This window comes from Schistocerca cancellata, chromosome 1 (assembly GCF_023864275.1).
Source record: "Schistocerca cancellata isolate TAMUIC-IGC-003103 chromosome 1, iqSchCanc2.1, whole genome shotgun sequence".
NCBI lineage: Eukaryota > Metazoa > Arthropoda > Insecta > Orthoptera > Acrididae > Schistocerca > Schistocerca cancellata.
Window position 1 is genome coordinate 481,738,081 of NC_064626.1, and position 20,889 is coordinate 481,758,969.

Below are 20,889 nucleotides of genomic sequence, written 5' to 3' on the forward strand. Positions count from 1 at the left end.
AAGTAAAATTTCTTTAATTTCTAAATTTTAATGGCCAGCAGTGTATTCTATAACTAATTCGTAACTCTGCGGTCAGGCCCACGTGACCACTCAGTATCCGTCCTCTGCCATTTGGCGTCATTCGGATGCGGTACGGCTCATCACATCGCTCTTCCGGTCGTCGTTGAGTAGCTAGACCTTTGAGCCACTAATTCCTCAACTGGCATCCACGAAGCTGAATGTATCCCTTTACAGTCCTCGCATCAACGGATAATCCCTGTCCTTTCTGGGATTTGAACCCAGATCATCTATATGGCAGTGAGACGAGCTGATCACTAAGCTATGGATGTGGACCAGTGTATTCTGTGGTTTCCCTAAATATTTTCTAGCAAAGGGAAGGACGATTCCTTTACACTACTCCACGGCCGGCTCCCAGCTTAACCAACTAAGCCGGTACCAAGTGACTAATGATACTGGCATCAGAGAGAAATTAACAACTAACATCTCGCTCTTCCATCGTTCTTTCGTGTCAAGACTGTCTCCCATTAGGCAACACAGTTTATGTTTTAGGAGTTACCACATATGTCACTTAGTCATCCTGATTACACTTTCTCTTCTGTGGCAACTGGAGTACACATTAATTTCCTCCTTGACTGCGTGCGGCATGTCAGTGACCGGTCTGAAAGCCCTAAGCAGAACACGGAGCAGGATGTTGTGAGTGGACCGTCCGTACCGCTTTCTGAATTGTTATCTACATCTGGAAACGAGTTTGAGAGCGTGCGATGCCAACTGCTTACCTAGAACATCTGCACTTATGTTGGGTGTGCTGTAGAAGATACAGACAACTCTGTCCGCAGCTCGTGGTCGTGCGGTAGCGTTCTCGCTTCCCGCGCCCGGGTTCCCGGGTTCGATTACCGGCGGGGTCAGGGATTTTCTCTGCCTCGTGATGACTGGGTGTTATGTGATGTCCTTAGGCTAGTTAGGTTTAAATAGTTCTAAGTTCTAGGGGACTGATGACCATAGATGTTAAGTCCCATAGTGCTCAGAGCCATTTTTTTGAACAGACAACTCTAGAAATTTTGATAGGCAAATTACGCGGTTACAAGAGGTAATAAAAAGATTTGATATTACCTAAAATATCTTCCTTAGTGAATATTCCTCTAAAGAGCAAAAGAACTGTGTTGTTTCAGTAAGATTCCTGAGACTGTGGTGAAATCGAACGTCGTCCAACATCTTCTCTCCTGTGCATTCTAGTCCTACAGTACTGCGAGAGCTTCAGTGGGGTTTGGAAGGTTTGGTGAGAAGCAAGGTCGGTCTTGGCCGTCCTCTGGTTACACAATCGACAGCGCATTGAGTGAAAAACACAGAAATTCGGGCAAGAGTCCAGGTCAGGCACAGTTTTAACTTGCCTCAAACGCTCATTCGTTGTCATATTCGACTGATTATTCGTCACAAACATTTCTTTGTGCTATATGCCCATGCTTTGTGTGATACATACGTGCTGCTAAAAGTTTTTTGAAGGATTGTTGGGAGAGTTTGATGTGGATGAGAAAGCAGGAAATATAATTCGACAAAGAGTAATAAACACAAAATCTAAATTTTTTGGCAGTTCTGAAGTTTTCGACGCGCGAAGAAACTCGAAAACTGTGGCCCCTATTTAAAACGTATCCCAGTACAAAAATTTAAGTACATTAAATTTCGTACAAAAAAGATCCTGTTTACTCTTTCTGTAGTACCGGGTGATCAAAAAGTCAGTATAAATTTGAAAACGTAATAAACCACGAGTTAATGTAGATAGAGAGGTAAAAATTGACACACATGCGTGGAATGGCACGAGGTTTTATTGGAACCTCCTCATATTGCTAGACGCGTGAAAGATCTCTTGCGCACATCGTTTGGTGATGATCGTGTGCTCAGCCGCCACTTTCGTCATGCTTGGCCTTCCAGGTCCCCAGAGCTCAGTCCGTGCGATTATTGGCTTTGGGGTTACCTGAAGTCGCAAGTGTATCGTGATCGACCGGCATCTCTAGGGATGCTGAAAGACAACATCCGACGCCAATGCCTCACCATAACTCCGGACATGCTTTGCAGTGCTGTTCACAACATTATTCCTCGACTACAGCTATTGTTGAGGAATGATCGTGGACATATTGAGCATTTCCTATAAAGAACATCATCTTTGATTTGTCTTACTTTGTTATGCTAATTATTGCTATTCTGATCAGATGAAGCGCCATCTGTCGGACATTACTTGAACTTTTGTATTTTTTCGGTTCTAATAAAACCCCATGTCATTCCAAGCATGTGTGCCAAAAAAAAAAAAAATGGTTCAAATGGCTCTGAGCACTATGGGACTTAACATCGATGGTCATCAGTCCCCTAGAACTTAGAACTACTTAAACCTAACTAACCTAAGGACAGCACACAACACCCAGCCATCACGAGGCAGAGAAAATCCCTGACCCCGCCGGGAATCGAACCCGGGAACCCGGGCGTGAGGCCGGCCGAAGTGGCCGTGCGGTTAAAGGCGCTGCAGTCTGGAACCGCAAGACCGCTACGGTCGCAGGTTCGAATCCTGCCTCGGGCATGGCTGTCTGTGATGTCCTTAGGTTAGTTAGGTTTAATTAGTTCTAAGTTCTAGGGGACTGATGACCTCAGTAGTTGAGTCCCATAGTGCTCAGAGCCATTTGAACCATTTGAACCAAACCCGGGCGTGAGAAGCGAGAACGCTACCGCACGACCACGAGATGGGGGCATGTGTGTCAATTTGTACCTCTCTGTCCACATTATTCCGTGATTTATTCAGTTTTCAAATTTATACTGACTTTTTGATCATCCGGTATTAACAATTTCCGCATAGCGAGCGAGACAATGCGAAAACCTCGCGCGGTGTTTATGAAGGGCAGCTTTTACATTGCCGGTTGCATAAACCGACAATGTTAGGTGCAGTTGAATCATCGTGCACTGAATCATCCTGTTAGGTGGTTATGTGCCTTGAAAATCTCGTATGGTCGTCTTCCATGTCTTCAGATTCAAATCGAAATCGCACAGGCTGGAGTCCCAGATAGAGACTCGTATGGCAGGTACGTGTGACCGGCGCCTGTTCCAAAATGTGGTGTAGTGGGTGAAAGCAGCACGGAACTGGCGGAGTGCCAGCCAGCGCCGCCTGACGTTTTACTGTCTGCCTTCACCGACCGCTGGCGGGGGAGGCGCGGCGCAGACCCTGGCTGCTGGCGCGCATACCTGGAAGCGCCTTCCGCAGGCGCGAAAGTGGACGCTACCGTCGTCCCCGCCTACACCGCCCCAACAGCTTTGGCAGCGCCGTCTGCCCTCTATACTTGCTGGCGCCGCGTCTTGCATGACGAGTGCCATTTTCGATGTCATCGTGCTTATTCAATTGGGCTGTGATGACTGGGATCTTCGTGATATACGCATTGTAAGTAGCCGTTTAATGCACTTCGGATTTTCAAGCTCTCATCCTCCCGTAATGTACAGGATATTCGCTAATATCGTCCGCATAGAAAAAAAATTAGATTTCAATCAGTCAGGGAAATGAGGTCACTTTTTAAACGTATGTAGCGGAATGGGCCGTTTCCTGTTCCCGAACGAATTACGAGGGCAAATGTTTAGCCAAATTACGTCTGTAAATGTGAAGCAAGCATATCCATTCCCAGCGTTGGACATTTCTTGGTTCGCGCGGGCCTCATCTGCCGGTAGCTCCGGCGCACGGCGCTGCCGTCAGTTGTTAAAGATGGCAGTTGGCGGTTGTGCTTCAAACGTCCACGGCGTTACAGCAACGAAGTGTGTGATTCGTTTTCTATGGAGCAAAGGACGAACGCCCATTGAGATCTACAGGGAAATGCAGCCCACATGTGGAGGAAACAGTCTCGCTTTCAGAACTGTGAGGTGGTTGTATTGTGAGTTCGACACAGGCGGTGCAGTCTTGCACGCCAAGTCCGCAGCTCGTGGTCGACCCCGGAGGGGTCAGAGATATTCTCTGCCGCGTGATGACTGGGTGTTGTGTGACGTCCTTACATTAGTTAGGTTTAAGTAGTTCTAAGTTCTAGGGGACTGATGACCATAAATGTTAAGTCCCATAGTGCTCAGAGCCATTTTTTGAACCTTGCACGTCAATAAGTTGTCGGGGAGGCCGCGTTCGTCTCTGACTGACGAAACCATTTCCCGCATGGATGCATTGGTAAAAGCAGATCGGCATGTTCACATCATGGCCATTTCCCGGGAGCCTGGAATATCGTGTGGGACATCGTTCACGGTTCCTTAGGGTACCAGAAGGTTTCATGTCGTTGGGTACCTAAGCAGTTGGATGACATCATGAAAGGCAAGCGAATTATGTCTTCACTGGATCATCTAGAACGGTACTCCAAGGAGGGAGAAGGTTTCCAGGATCGCATTGTTACTGGCGATAAAACATGGAAACTGCAATTCACACCGGAATCCAAGCAGCAGAGAATGGTCTGGAAACATCCGGGTTCGCCTGCGACAAAAAAAATCCGTTCAGTGCCATCTGTTGTGAAAGTGATGTTAAAGACCTTCTGGTATAGCCGTGGACCGTTCCTGCTGGATTTCATGCCACAAGACACAACGATCAATGCCGACAGTTATTGTTCCACACTGTCAGGTCTGAGCGCTGCCGTCAAGCGAAGGTGCCGAAGGTTTCTCATGTGGACAACGTGATTCCGCTCCACGACTATGCGAGACCACATGTGGCAATCAGAATTGCCGAAAAGCTCCGCGCACTTTACTGGAAGATTCTGGCCACCCACCGTACAGTCCAGAGCTCGCGCCTAGTGATTTCTACGTTTTCGGACCGTTTAAGAAGTTCCTGGCAGGACAGCGATTGACAAGTAACGATGACGCCAAGACAGCAGTCCATGGTCAGCTCGCATTCTACTTCTCACTTTTAGTACTGCCATGGGACAAATGCGATAACCGTTGAGGGGACTATGCGGAAAAATAGTGTAAGGTACATAGAACTGGATGTATATTTGTAATTACCTGTATGCACCTTAAAAAATAGGTAAAAGGCTTTCTGATTTGGCCTCGTATAACACAACAATGAGTATGCCTGGTATTACTAGATTAAGAGGAATCTTTTGACTCAGCGAACACAAAATCTTTGCTGTGAGTCCTTGAAAACAAGGAATCCATTAAAACTAAGTCAATATACTGAAGAACACGCTATCTGATCAAAAGTATTCGGATATTAGTGGATATTAATATGAGTTGTGTCCACTCTTCACTTTTACCAAGGTCTGAACTCTGCTGGGGACACGTTCAGTGAGATAACTGCATGTTTGTGGAGGAATGGCAGCCCATTCTTCCTGAAGAACCGAAACCACATAAGGATGTGATGTTGGTCGCTGGAATCTGGAGTGAAGTCGATATTCTAACTTATCCCAGAGATGTTCCATAGCGTTCAGGTCAGACTCTGGACAGGTCAGTCTATTTCAACAAACTATTAACTCAAGTATGCTACATTGTGAGAGGGTGCAATGTCATGCTGAAACAATCCTCGTCTCCATACAGTTCCTCTACTGTACGAAGTACCCAATTCCGTAAAAAAATGCTCCTATCCTTTCGCACTTTCCTTAAGTGCAATGAGGGGGCCACATCCTAACCACGAAAAACAATACTGTTACACTGCCCCCTCAATAGTGGGTAACGGTCTCCTACGCATTCGCTGAACCCAAACCCTTCTATGTTGTTGCCACAAGGTACAATGTGATTTATCACGCCTACCCACTCTTTTCCGGTCATTCACTGCCCATTGGCGTCGCACTGAGTACAGAAAAGTGTGGCTTATGAGGAACTGCCCGACCGTCGTACTGCACTCTCTTGAACTACCTGCGCACATTATTGCGCTAGCTTGACTGTATTAACACTTTTTAACGTGATTTTCTTCCGCTAACTTCATGCCACGTTCTACAACCACCCTCCGCAATGCTCTACGGTTCCCGTGTGTCAGCACGAGAGGTCTGTCTGGTCTTGATTTACCCACGGATGTCCTACTGCTTTTCCACTTCACAGGTACATCACCAGCAGTCGGTATGGGCAGCTTTAGAATGGTTGCAATGTCACCCAGTCCCAGATGGCATTTTTTGCTCAGGTGACATACACTGCTGGCCATTAAAATTGCTACACCACGAAGATGACGTGCTACAGACGCGGAATTTAACCGACGGGAAGACGATGCTGTGATATGCAAATGATTAGCTTTTCAGAGCATTCACACAAGGTTAGCGCCGGTGGCGACACCTACAATGTGCTGACATGAGGATAGTTTCCAACCGATTTCTCATACACAAACAGCAGTTGATCGGCGTTGCCTGGTGAAAAGTTGTTGTGATGCCTCGTGTAAAGAGGAGAAATGCGTACCATCACGTTTCCGACTTTGATAAAGGTCGGATTGTAGCCTATCGCGACTGCGGTTTATCGTATCGCGACATTGGTGCTCGCGTTGGCCGAAATCCAATGACTATTAGCACAATATGGAACCGATGGATTCAGGAGGGTAACACGGAATGCCGTGCTGGATCCCAACGGCCTCGTATCACTAGCAGTCGAGATGACAGGCATCTTATCCGCATGACTAACGGATCGTGTGCCCGCATCTCGTGGTCGTGCGGTAGCATTCTCGCTTCCCACGCCCGAGTTCCCGGGTTCGATTCCCGGCGGGGTCAGGGATTTTCTCTGCCTCGTGATGGCTGGGTGTTGTGTGCTGTCCTTAGGTTAGTTAGGTTTAAGTAGTTCTAAGTTCTAGGGGACCGATGACCATAGATGTTGAGTCCCATAGTGCTCAGAGCCATTTGAATTTTTTTAACGGATAGTGCAGCCGCGTCTCGATCCCTGAGTCAACAGGTGGGCACGTTTGCAAGACAACAACCATCTGCACGAACAGTTCGACGACGTTTGCAGCAGCATGGACTATCAGTTCGGAGACCATGGCTGCGGTTACCCTTGACGCTGCATCACAGACGGGAGCTCCTGCGATGGTGTACTCAACGACGAACCTGGATGCACGAATGGCAAAACGTAATTTTTTCGGATGAATCCAGGTTCTGTTTACAACATCATGATGGTCGCATCCGTGTTTGGCGACATTGCGGTGAACGTACATTGGAAGCGTGCATTCGTCATCGCCATACTGGCGTATCGCCCGGCGCGATGGATGGGGTGCCATTGGTTACACGTCTCCGTCACCTCTTGTTCGCATTGACGGCACTTTGGACAGTGGACGTTACATTTGAAAAGTGTTACGACCCGTGGCTCTACCCTCATTCGTCCCTGCGAAACCCCACATTTCATCAGGATAATGCACGACCGCATGTTGCAGGTCCTGTACGGGCCTTTCTGGATACAGAAAATGTTCCATGCTGCCCTGACCAGTACATTCTCCAGATCTCTCACCAATTGAAACCGTCTGGTCAATGGTGGCCGAGCAACTGGCTCGTCACAATGCGTCAGTCACTACTCTTGATGAACTGTGGTATCGTGTTGAAGCTGCATGGGCAGCTGTACCTGTACAAGCCATCCAAGTTCTGTTTGACTCAATGCCCAGGCCTATCAAGGCCGTAATTACGGCCAGAGGTGGTTGTTCTGGGTATTGATTTCTCAGGATCTATCCACCGAAACTGCATGAAAACGTAATCACATGTCAGTTCTAGTATAATATATTTGTCAAATGAATATCCGTTTATCATCTGCGTTTCTTCTTGGTGTAGCAATTTTAATGGCCAGTTGTGTAGTATCAAATCTTCAAGAAGAACAATGTGAGTGACAGTAAACCCCAAAAGCGGGAAATTTCAAACGAGAAACTGCAGAATGGTTTCAGATAGACTGCAATATGCGTGGTGCCAGTGGCAGAGCGACCTCTACTCACAAGGAGCCGCGCAGGGCGTTGAGGGCGTAGTCGAAGGCGCTGGTGCGCCCCGGCCCGTCCAGCAGCAGGGCGCACTCCTCCCCCAGGAACTGCGCATGCGCCGCGCTGCACGCTGCCACCACCGATAGCAGCAGCGCGGTCCAAGGTGGCTGCCTGCAACAACACACAAAAATCTCGCTGTTACTGGGCGTTAATATCGATGGAGTTAGCGGTGTTCGATATAATTGAATGTGTCAGCACTAAATATCAATATCGATGGTTAATCAAATAAAAATGTCGTTTTTTCGGAAGGTCAGTGCCGAATATTTAGGTTTACAATTCAGATTATAATTCAAGATTGCACGTTTTATTTAAAATTGTGAGGAATCAGTTTCATGAATTAATAAAAAAATTAAGGGAAACCATATTAAATGATACATTATAATCTAATTTTTTGAGCAGAAATCATTTCAACAGCTTTTGAAAACAGTTTTTCTGCTGGAACTGAACCCCCTTCAGCTGATAATTATTTCCTAGTTACCTGATACAGACTGAAACTAAATTGCGATATTTCCCTCCAGAATGTGACCGGATTACTTCGTAACTCTCTAGGGGGGTCCATCTGTAAATGTACTGATAATTCTAGATAAATGTTTAGATGTCTAGAGTTACTCTTTTTGTTTTTTACCTTCCACCTTTCGAGAATTATATCTGAAACTTTTCTACGTACCTTACTTTCGAGAGAGAGAGGGTTAACCAAAACACACACTGAAAACAGTTAAAATTCTTTAAGAACTTCAACGGAAAAAGTGTAGGTACCTTTCTCATGCTGTAAATATTCCAATATTAAAAAGAAAGGCGAATTGAGTTTTCTCCTTTATGAGATAGATGATGATGACGAAATAATATATTTTCCGATTACATCGTCACAAAATATAGATGTTACCGATGTCTCGGCTTGTAAACATTGATTAAAACTGTGGCGTATCTGATTCTGATATATCGATATTTCATAGTTCGTTGTCCGATATCTCTGCTGCAAACGGTTCACACTGCTGAAAGCCAGTCTGCTCTGCAGAGAACGGTTCTAAACACTAAGCATTCTGACTTCACTATGAAAAGACAATTTAGTTTATGAACCATCTTTGTAGGGATTCTCTTCAGACCGACTAAGCCGTCGCTGTAGAGGAACATTGCAAAGAGGTTAGAAACTGTAGCTTTCAATTGTTCTTTTTAGTTTCAAAATTTGCCACTCAATGCCCAAAAGAGATTTATTCGCACGGGCACTAGCCATGCAAGCTTACACAGTTATAATAATAAAACACATCTGTCCTTTCAAAAAAATTTCAGCAGTTTGAAATGTTCTAAAGTATTCAGTTGGTAGGCGTCATCTGTTCGAGAACATTTCAAAATCATCAAATCCCAGGAAAACCTAAAACACATTTTATCCTTTTCCTGGGGTCAACAACGCTCATTGTGGAGTAATGCTATCATAGGTTTACAGATCAACAAATGGGAAGCTGCAGCACAAAAAATGGTGCAGTGCGTGCAGCATTGATGATCAGAAATAGGTGAACAGTATAGTACTATCTTTTTACATATTTTGAGTAACTTCTTTGCAAGTATGTATACACAAAACACTATTGTACCCCAAGGATAGATCGGTTGACGTTGTGTTGCGTGGCTTTGTATTCGAGAGGACAAACGTTCTAATCCTCATACTGATATCCTGATTTAAGCTTTCTATGGTTTTCCTGAATCACTTCAGACAAATGGCAGTCTAGATCTTACTATCAGCCCATGACCAACCTCACGTCCTGTCCCTGTCATACTGGAGTTGTAAATGCCTGTATTATAACAATTATTTTCTGTCCTTAAATTGAAGTACAGCGACATGACCAACGTCCTTGTAAAACTGCTACTACCGCTGCTACAACGGTTTGTTTATTGTCTGTAGACGTGCCCCCTTGTGCAATTATGTGAGTCTAATAAGACGTTGAATTTATAAGCTCTACGTAATTCATGGTGATTCAGCTGCGCCATCTGTGGTTTTATGGAACCTGCAATGCCTTCAAAAAACGTGGAGTTTTCATATTTTCTTACTTGCTATACACAGACCTGCAGAAAAAATGAACAGGAGGTCTTTATAGAAAATGTAATGCAATTAAATTTTATAGTGAGATAGTTCTCGAATTTATCAAGAAAAATGTACAAAAGTGACCTCCAAACGCGTTTTTCTTGAATAAATCGAAAACTGTAGCCTCCAGGGAAAACGTATCCTACAAAAGGGCTCTGTTCATTTTTTCTGTAGGACTAACGGGTTTAGAATAGTGAGCGAGAGACTATGAAAATCTCGCATGTAGTTTTCGAAGTCGCATAGAAACTATTGGTAGGGGCAGCTGAATCTCCTGTATACGTTCCAGCATACGTCTGGAATGCCTGAGTATTTTAAACAATCGCAGTAGACTTTTGGTTTATCAAAATTGTTAACGTACCCAGGGCTGTGTCGGACTTGGAAAGAATGACCCATATTAGTGATGATCCCACATCTCTCGTGGGCTGATGGTGGATGTCCCAATTATGCATTATCGATTCATTTTCATTCGTAATTTTAAATTTCGTGTATATGTGTGTGTGTGTATTAATCTAGTCATATATAAAAATCTAGATATACAATACCAAAACTTGCAAGTAAATATTATGCGACTGGCAATGTAAAATCGGAGAGTGTAGGACAGTCATGTAATCCAAACTAGTGTCAGACAAGTTTCGTGTGAAACGTGCTGAATATCTTACCCGAAAATTACTTCGAATAGATAGGTGACCAACTCGGGAGAGTATCGTCTTAGGCGCCCTAGAAACAAGCACACCTGAAGTTTCTGAATCAGAAACACAGAGGAGGGCTTCGGTAATCACAAGGCTGTGATAGTATCAATGGCTACGTGTTATGAGGAATGTTAAGAAAGACTAATGTCTCGTCGACATCGAGATCATTAGGCAAATGGCTCTGAGCACTATGGGACTTAACATCTGAGGTCATCAGTCCCCTAGAACTTAGAACTACTTAAACCTAACTGACCTAAGGACATCACACACACATCCATGCTCGAAGCAGGATTCAAACCTGCGACCGTAGCAGTCGCGCAGTTCCGTACTGAAACGCCTAGAACCGCTCGGCCACCACGGCCGGCCGAGATCATTAGAAGTGGAGCACAAGCTCTGAATGTTCCAAAGAACCATCCGGGCATTTGTCTGCAGCGATTTAGGGAAATCACGGAAGACCTAAATCCGAATGGCTGGACGCGGATCTGAACTGCCGTCTTTCCGAATGCGCTACTAGTTCGCTAACCACTGTGTCACCTCGCTCGGTAACAGAGAGAGGACCGCAATACTAATTTCGGTCTTCCGTTATTGTTCCAGTGCGGAAGTTCGTTATACTTTCTCTCTTGTCAATCATCGCACGAACGCCAGAATTATGGATACTGAAGTAAGTTATTGCAGAAGAGAGTTTCTTGGAGACTTCCGTAAGGCTCTCGCGTTAATGAAAAGCTGTTCCACGATCATACATTTTACACAATACATTTTTAGAAGACTTGAAGACATGCTCTTTTACGGTGCTACGACAGTGGTTCAAATGGTTCAAATGGCTCTGAGCACTATGGGACTTAACATTGGAGGTCATCAGTCTCCTAGAACTTAGAACTACTTAAACCTAACTATCTTAAGAACATCACACATTTATGCCAGAGGCAGAATTCGAACCTGCGACCGTAGCAGTCGCGCGGTTCCGGACTGAAGCGCCTAGAACCGGTTGGCCACCCCGGCCGGCCTACGACAGTGGTAAAAGCGTTTGGGCTAGAAACAAACATTGTGTTTTGGCAGATCGCAGTCCCCCATTCATAATTACTTTCTAAAAGCGTGCTTGCACATATAAACTTCCTTGATGGTCATGACGTGAAGGAAGACTTGGATGATGTGAGAACGTTAAAACAGGGATATGTTTGAGATGAGTTTAAAACGTAGTGGATTGATGACGTACGACGCAGAAAGAAAAGGCTAGGAAAGTAGTGATTGAAAATTGGTTATCAGAAGATGATAAAGGTTAGTGGCACAAGTACTGAAGCGTACAGCAGTTAACTAGTCACTGGAAGCAACGTTAACCAGAAAAATTCCGTGTTAGAAAAACTGCAAAAGTTGGAATACGAAAAACAGGACTGTAAAGGAAGATATGGATGTTGGTATCAAAATTGTAGTGACGTCATAAAGCGGCGGCATGATGAATGAGGACATCAGATTTCTAGTGGCGAGAGTAGATGGGAAGGAATCACAGAAGACACAGTGATCTCGTGCAGAAACTGAAGGTGATACGTTTAAGCTTCGTCTAAAATCGCTCTTCAATAAACTTACGAATCTTTTACGAGATTGCACTACTTATTCTCAGTAATGACATTTGTTGTTTATTACATTCACGTGTTTAAAGGAACACCTTCATCCAGTCATTGAAAACCAGATGGAGAAGTAGTATTTATGTGGGGTGTAAGTCCCAGTTTCTATCGCAGGTAATTGTGGGGTACAATTTAATATGAATTTTAAGCAGGCTTCCGAAAGAGCTGAAAACGGTGCGTGACAAACCGAATATTCTCCTTATAGAGTTGAAGGTATACCTTAAGGCTAAATAACAGTGATTGTTGTTATTAAAGCCACCTAAACTTAATATGATCCAGTAAATTTGTTTCTGTAGTGTTAACTCGGGATTGTTATCTCGTTCAGCCATCTTGATTCTGACTTTCCCAAGTTAGCCTAGGCGAATCTTGGAATAATGAATAGTAATAGGCCATTGTCACTATAGTACGCAATTCCAGCTCGTTTTACTAATTTAAATTCCAATCTTATACAGTCTGTTATTGCTTAGTTCCATGCTGCCTAGATTATTTGCATGATTTGTATCGAAACTGGAACGCATAAGTATGTAGGCCATTTATATATGAGCCATATGCCGACATTTTAGGAGAGAAATGAATATTATTAGGTGGGTTTTGTCATCGGTCTTGTTACAAGTGAACACAAATTTAACAACAAAGTGAGCATTTTTGTTTACTCTGCTACAAATACTACAAGAATTATATATTCATCTATTGAATAAACTAATTTGTCCACAAGAAGTTATTTGAGTTTAGAATTAAAATTTGTATTGCTGTCTGTCAGATTTTTTACAGTCATAGGGGAAATGATTTAAGATCCTTGTGTCTCCGTATTAAATGTTTTTCTCAGACACTGATCAATGAAAGCCTTAATTATGAGTAATCAATGTTTTCTTCTATCTTGTAACTGCAGACGGAACTGTTTCTTTCGAACTGCTATGAAATATTTACAAGGAATTTCACTAGCGAATATTATTTTCAGTTCGGGATAATCTAAAGTGATGAATTACCACATAAAACTGAATCACAAGACATTAATGAGTGTATTATAGTGATATTAAAACGATGATTTATTTGTTACCAAAAACTAGCAACTATTTGGGGATCAAGATATGTTGAATTTAGCAGTTTGAGGTTTTAATAACTTATTTCTTCTTTTATTCTACTCCGTTCACGGACTCCTCTTCATGTACTATGTTATTGTATTTGTACAAAAAAAAAACGGTGTCTTTCTGAAACTAAGGGAGAATTCATTTACAGATAACCATTTTTCTGAAACTAAGGGAGAGTTCATTTACAAATAACAACTTATTATTTTTTTCGAAAACTTTATATCCGATTTCTGCTGTTACTGTCTCTGGGGGGTCATTTAGATATAGAAGGAATTAGAATAGACACAACACTGAACGTTGTGGAATTCCATTCTTGATTTCTCTGACACTTAATTTTTCTCCGTTTCAGAATTAAGAATGAATCTTGCATTTTTCTGCAGAGCGTGAACTGTTTTGAAACTTCCTAGGGAATTAAAACTGTGAGGAGCGAGATTGTGACTAAGAACGGGGATCATGCCCTTTGCAGGTATTGGTCTTACCGACTGCGCTATCCGTTCAAAAGCCTGGAAGTATTATTTGCTTTATTAATTTTTATTGTTATTCGATTTATTTAGAGATTATTCATTTAATCGTGTGACATTCTTACTGAAATCTTGTCGTATAAAATTGAGTGGAAATACGAGGCGTGTTTTTTAAGTAAGTACCTTTTTGAAATTGAAAAAAAGACGTGCTAAGATATTTCAATAATTTTATTTTTACATGAAACCTCTACCTTAATCTACGCACTGACGCTATTACAGTCTGATTTTTCCTTGTTTACGTTGTGTACTGAGTGTTTAAGATGCCTCCGATAATCGTGAGTCCCGCCGACTGTGGAGTACGGGCTGTTATAAGATTTCTTAGTGCTAAAGGCCTAAAAGCTATCGATATTCATCGTGAGATCTGTGCAGTTTACGGAGAAATCATTATGAGTGATGGAATGGTAAGAAAGTTGGTGAGAGCATTTAAAGATGGCCGCACAAATGTGCATGATGAACAACGGAGTAAGCGTCCTTCGGTCGTTAATGAAAGTTTGGTGCAGGAAGTGGACAATAAGGTGAGAGAAAACAGACGCTTTACGATTTCCTCCTTGCGGGATGACTTTCCTAATGTTTCTCGTAGTGTTTTGCATGGCATTGTGACCGAGCACTTGAATTACCGAAAATTGTGCGCACGTTGGGTACTGAAAATGTTGACGGATGTGCACAAAACCACACGTTTAGACAGTGCATTGACTTTTCTTGAGCGGTACCACAACGACGGTGATGATTTCTTAAGCCAAATTGTTACAGGTGATGAAACATGAGTGGCCTACGTCACTTCAGAATCAAAGCAACAGTCCATGGAAGTTGAGCAAGGGCATCGTTTTGCTGCAAGACAATGCCCGTCCGCATGTGGCGAATCAGACCAAAGATTTCATGACATATTTTCGATGCGAAACTCTAGATCATCCTCCGTAGAGCCCCGATCTTGCGCCCAGTGACTACCATCTGTTCCTGCACTTGAAGAAACACATGGGCGGTCAGCGTCTTCAAGACGATGACGAAGTCAAAACAGTGGTGATGCAGTGGTTAACAAGTCAGGCGGCAGACTTCCATGAGGACTGCATTCAAAAACTGGTACAACGTTGTGACAAGTGCCTCAATATTGACGGAAATTATGTAGAAAAGTAGATTAAGGTACAGGCTTTCACGTAAAAATAAAATTATTGAGATATCTTTGCACGTCTTTTTTAAATATCAAAGCGGTACTTACTTAAAAAAAACACGCCTCGTAGAAAGGCAGGTGGGTATTACCAACTATAATCATCAATCAATTTTGTCTAGCTGTAGGTGTAAATGAAGCATTACATGAAAACCCAACTGCGGAGAGACGATACGATGAAACTGTTACGATTTGGAATGCTGGGGAAGCTAAGAAGGGAACCTCCCCATCGCACCCCCCTCAGATTTAGTTATAAGTTGACACAGTGGATAGGCCTTGAAAAACTGAACACAGATCAATCGAGAAAATAGGAATAAGTTGTGTGGAACTATGAAAAAAATAAGCAAAATAGACAAACTGAGTAGTCCATGTGCAAGATAGGTCACATCAAGGAGTGTATGAGCTCCGGAGCGCCGTGGTCCCGTGGTTAGCGTGAGCAGCAGCGGGACGAGAGGTCCTTAGTTCAAGTCTTCCCTCGACTGAAAAGTTTAATTTTTTATTTTCAGAGAATTATCAAAGTTCAGGCACTCACACATAATCAACTTCGCTCTCCAAAATTCCAGGACATGTTCAGATTTGCTTGGACATATGCAGGATTTGACGGTCTACACACGGAAAAATTTGAAAACGTTAAATCATATGTTTTGACAGAGCACAGGGAAAACCGTGCGACTGTGAAACTGTTGCATTCATTTGTTGCAGTTTATGTGACAAACTCTTATGTTTTCAGCACTTTTTTGGGAGTGATTATCACATCCACAAGAAAACCTAAATCGGGCAAGGTAGAAGAATCTTTTTACCCATTCGCCAAGTGTACAAGTTAGGTGGGTCGACAACATATTCCTGTCATGTGACGCACATGCCGTCACCAGTGTCGTATAGAATATATCAGACGTATTTTCCCGTGGAGGAATCGGTTGACCTATGTCCTTGCGATCAAATTTTTTCGGTTCCCATTGGAGAGGCACGTCCTTTCGTTTACTAATCGCACGGTTTTGCGGTGCGGTCGCAAAACACAGACACTAAACTTATTACAGTGAACAGAGACGTCAATGAACGGACAGATCATAACTTTACGAAAATAAAGAAAGTAAACTTTGCACTCGAGGGAAGGCTTGAACCAAGGACCTCTCGTTCCGCTGCTGCTCACGCTAACCACGAGATCACGGCGCTCCTGAGCTCACACTATCCTTGATGTTGCCTATCTTGCGCATGGACTACTCAGTTTGTATATTTTGCTTATTTTTTCATAGTTCCACACAACTTCTTCCTGTTTCCTTGATTGATCTGTGTTCAGTTTTTCAAGGCCTATCCACTGTGCCAACTTATGACTAAATCTGAGGGAGGTACGATGGGGAGGTTCCCTTGTAAGTACTTAGTTTCTTCTGTGAGTAATCTTGGTGTAGTGGCACAAGTACTTCGTGGAAGACGTAACGGGGCGGGAGGCGGTTACCCAACGCGAAGCGGGTGTCCAGTTGCTCAGTTGCTCTCCCTGACCTGCTGCCGTCTTCCGCGGACTCATATCCCGCCGGGAAAGTGAAGCTGGGCCCTCACATTTCTCACGGGCCCGGAGAAAGCAGCGCCCGCATGCGCATCACGAGCAGCGAAAACGCCGTCGCCCGCTAGCTGGGGCGCTGCGGCTGACTCAGCCTTGGGCGTTAGCGGCGGGACCGCGGATCCGAGTAGTCGCTGAGCCAGCCGTATCCCCCATCCTCTTGTATCGCGCACCCAAAATGAGTCGGTGCGACTCGATACGTGATTTTCCGGCAGAAAACTCATAGTTCGTAGTAAATGACGGGAAACCACCCAGTGAAATCGAGGTGATACATGGAGTACCCACCCTAAGAAAGTGTTACAGGCCCTGTGCTGTTCTTAATGTACCTATTGGGTGGTTATAACTAAAGTGTAGATAGTCACAGAGATTTTCCCTGGAATAGAACTAGTTCCACTTTTGGCCACCAGGTGCGAATCAGGCGCTGCAAATGCAAGAAAGGCCCGCATCTCGTGGTCGTGCGGTAGCGTTCACGCTTCCCGCGCCCGGGTTCCCGGGTTCGATTCCCGGCGGGGTCAGGGATTTTTCTCTGCCTCGTGATGGCTGGGTGTTGTGTGCTGCCCTTAGGTTAGTTAGGTTTAAGTAGTTCTAAGTTCTAGGGGACTGATGACCATAGATGTTGAGTCCCATAGTGCTCAGAGCCATTTGAACCATTTTGAAATGCAAGAAAGACGTATAGAATAGTTTCGTAGGAGATCTTCTGTGAAGTTTGAAGGTAGGAGACGAGGTACTGGTGGAAGTGAAATAGTGAGGACGGGTCGTGCGTCGTGCTTGGGTAGCTCAGTTGGTCAGCGCGTTCGGTCAGAGGGTTTAACTACCCTCTGTAATAAAAAAAAACTGAATAAACCGATCAACAAGCAACCTGAACGAGTGTCATCGGACGTCCGCCACGAACAAATTCAACGAACAATATAGAACAAAAATGAGTTAGTAGAGCACTTGCCCGCGAAAGGCAAAGGTCCCGAGTTCGAATCTCGGTCCGGCACACAGTTTAAATCTGCCAGGAAGTTTAAAAATCAGCGCACACTCCGCTGCAGAGTGAAAATTTCATTCTGGAGACGTATAGAAATGTATCCATATGTAATAGATTAGGAACTGAACGTGGGCAGAAAAGATCAGACAAGTGAGAAAATAATCTCGTAACCGTATTTTCGCTGTTCATACAGAAAAACTTCAGCATCAGACATAAGGTTTTAATTTAGTACTTCTTTATTACTAAATCTATTCGAAACACATTTCGCAGGCAGTATCGACATATACCATTGAAATCACCTGTAATATTGTATAATTTTACGACTCATAGCTCATGAGATATGAGGCCATAAACATTGAGATGCGTGAAAAACTAGCTTTTCTTAAAACGGAGCGCAAATAAACCAGACTGTATTCATCCAGTGTTAGATTAACAGTATTTAACAACTTCCAACAAGCTTTAAACATAATTTCAAAGCATTTCTAATCTTCTTCTCGTTTACTTTTCCACAACATATTAATTCAGTTGTAGCCGGCCGCAGTGGCCGAGAGGTTCTAGGTGCTTCAGTCCGGAACCGCGCGACTGCTACGGTCGCAGGTTCGAATCCTGCCTCGGGCATGGATGTGTGTGCTGTCCTTAGGATACTTAGGTTTAAGTAGTTCTAAGTTCTAGGGGACTGACGACCTCTGATGTTAAGTCCCATAGTGCTCAGAGCCATTTGAACCATTTTGAATTCAGTTGTAAATTACTGTAGGGTTTGAAGTTGATTTGTTGATTTATACGTGTGGATCTTCGATCCGTTGAAGAATCACTTGTCTCTGTGGCTGTGCAGGGTGTGGGGCGGGGGGTGAGGGGAGGGGATAAGGGAGATATTGTGAGCAGCCCTCTTAGTCTTTTGTAGCTCAATAGCTGAATCCGTTGTCTATCGTCTACTGAAGTCATCAGAAGACGAAGAAAAGAACTGCAAAATCATTTAGACAAGGTATCTGCATCATCCTGAAAGTGGCAATTGATCCTAAACAATACATAGTGTGAGGTCTTCCAAACGTACAAAAACGATTTGTTATGTTTCAGTTGCCAATAGATCACACAAATTCAAAGATTGTCGATTCAGCTCAATACTTAGGGATTACAGTTACGAATAGTATACATTGGAATCATCACATGCGAAATGTTGGGGGGAAGGCGAACCAAAGGCAGGTTTTTATTCGCAGAACTGCGCTTGTCCGTCGTCTTATGGAGTATTGTTGGGTAGTGTGGGATCTTTACCAGATGCGAATGAGAAAGAACATCGAAAAGCTTCGAAGAAGATCAGTTCGTTTTGCATTACCGCAAAGTATGGGAGAAAGTGTCACGGATATCATAAGTGACTTGCGATATCAAACATTAAAACGATGGTGTTCATCGTTGCGGTGAGATCTTTTCGCGAAAATTCTGTCATCAACTTTCTACTCCGAATGTCAGAATATTTTTTGACTATCACAACGTATAGAGAAATGGCAACCGTAATAAAATAAGGGAAATCAGAGCTCGCATGATAAGATTTTGGTGCTCATGTTCCCACATGCTATTCGAGGGTGGAACGGACGAGGAATAGTCTGAAAGTGGTTCTGTGAACCCTCTGCCAACTGTTTAAATGTGAATTCCAGAGTAATCATACAGATGTAGATTTAGATAAATGTAAATACATGAGCAGCTAGTAACAGCTTTGTATGTTCGTCTACAACGAATAGTCTCTCAATTAATGGTTGATTAATTACAAATTGAATATTAAATGTATAATATTACGTGGGTAGAATCAAGGGCATTATGTATGAAACCGGGACGCAGTTGTGATGGCTCCAGCCCGCCGCGCCACACACTAAGCGATGAGATGTTGATAGCGTAGAAAACAGATTGTCTGCATAACCACGATATTTCCAGGATACGCGCAGGTGGCTGAAAGTGTAGGTCGTCTTCCCGCTCCTTGCGGGCAAAACTGGAAGAGGAAGCCACAAGCCGAGGGGCACTCAGAGAAACGCAAATTAGAAGAAAAGCAATATATTCATTTTTGTGTTCTTGTTTCATTACTTATTTTCGTTTCATATTATTCCTATTAATAATGATTTTATGTATATTTATTGTTAAATCATATTCCATAAATTGTTATGTCTTCCTTGCAGGAAGTGTGGTTCTTTAATGGAGACAGGAGCGAGGAACAGGTGCCGTTCATGAACAGAGAATTCAGATGTTAATTTATTTTACATCTAATATCAAATAACAAAAATGGCTCTGAGCACTATGGGACTTCACATCTGAGGTCATCAGTCCCCTAAAACTTAGAACTACTTAAACGTAACTAACCTAAGGACATCACACACATCCATGCCCGAGACAGGATTCGAACCTGCGACCGTAGCGGTCGTGCGGTTCCAGACTGAAGCGCCTAGAACCACTCGGCCACTCCCGCCGGCCAACAAAAGTAATACATAAACGTTTTGCTTTAGTTGCAGCGTCAGTTGCGAACAGTAGATCTGAATGTAGAAATAGACATTGGTACAAAAAATTTGTGAGTCTGTCACTCTTCTATACAATGACTATTCAGAAGATGTCGAGCCCTGGCCACCGTGAAAGTCTGTAAATGTTATTCAACAGGCAAACACACAAAATGACGTCAGTGCATGAACGTTCGAACTCAAGTACACCCGGCCTGGAGTTCCGGAGATGGGGATACTTGCATCCTATCGGCAGCGGCATAATCATTCTTGGCAGCTCCTTCGTGAAGTGGTGGCAGCTTTGGGAAACACGGCGGGGTAACCGGCAGCGTGCGTATTTGAAACTGGGACTGACCGGATAGCGGCCGACACCGCATTAATTTATATCTTTATTATTGTATTGTTGGAGTTAAGACCTTAAAAATAATACGATAATGAAGAGTATTTGTAATGTATTGTATGAACTGTACATCCTGCTTTAGGCACACGTGACGGCTGGTTTCCAGGAAGAAACAGGTAAATTACATAAATAGGTAAACAAATTCGAAAGGAGCAGGATTAGAACTCCCGTCCAGCCATAGAGATGTACGTTGTATGTTGTTTCACTGAAATACTTTAGTCAAATACTGGCGCAGTTCCTTTGAATATGCCACGGTCTATCATTGTCCTATAAAGCTACTGTTACGTCACTACTAACAACGTCGATTATACGGAGTCTAACCTTCGTACTTTTCCTCCTTTGTTTCAGGTTTCCTTGTTGATTTTTGTGAGACGGAAAAAGAAAAACAGCGAGAATGCTTCCAGTGTAATACAATG

At 43.5% G+C, this 20,889-nt stretch overlaps 1 protein-coding gene across 1 annotated transcript in view; it reads right to left on the minus strand.

Annotated features, from left to right (window-relative positions):
- Nucleotides 1-20,889, minus strand: part of LOC126161692 (peroxidase-like) — a 289,458-nt gene that overhangs the window by 145,304 nt on the left and 123,265 nt on the right. Inside the window, exon 2 of the mRNA XM_049917712.1 lies at nt 7,880-8,032. Within this exon, the coding sequence (XP_049773669.1) occupies nt 7,880-8,032 (153 nt within the window). The remainder of the gene's footprint in view (nt 1-7,879; nt 8,033-20,889) is intronic.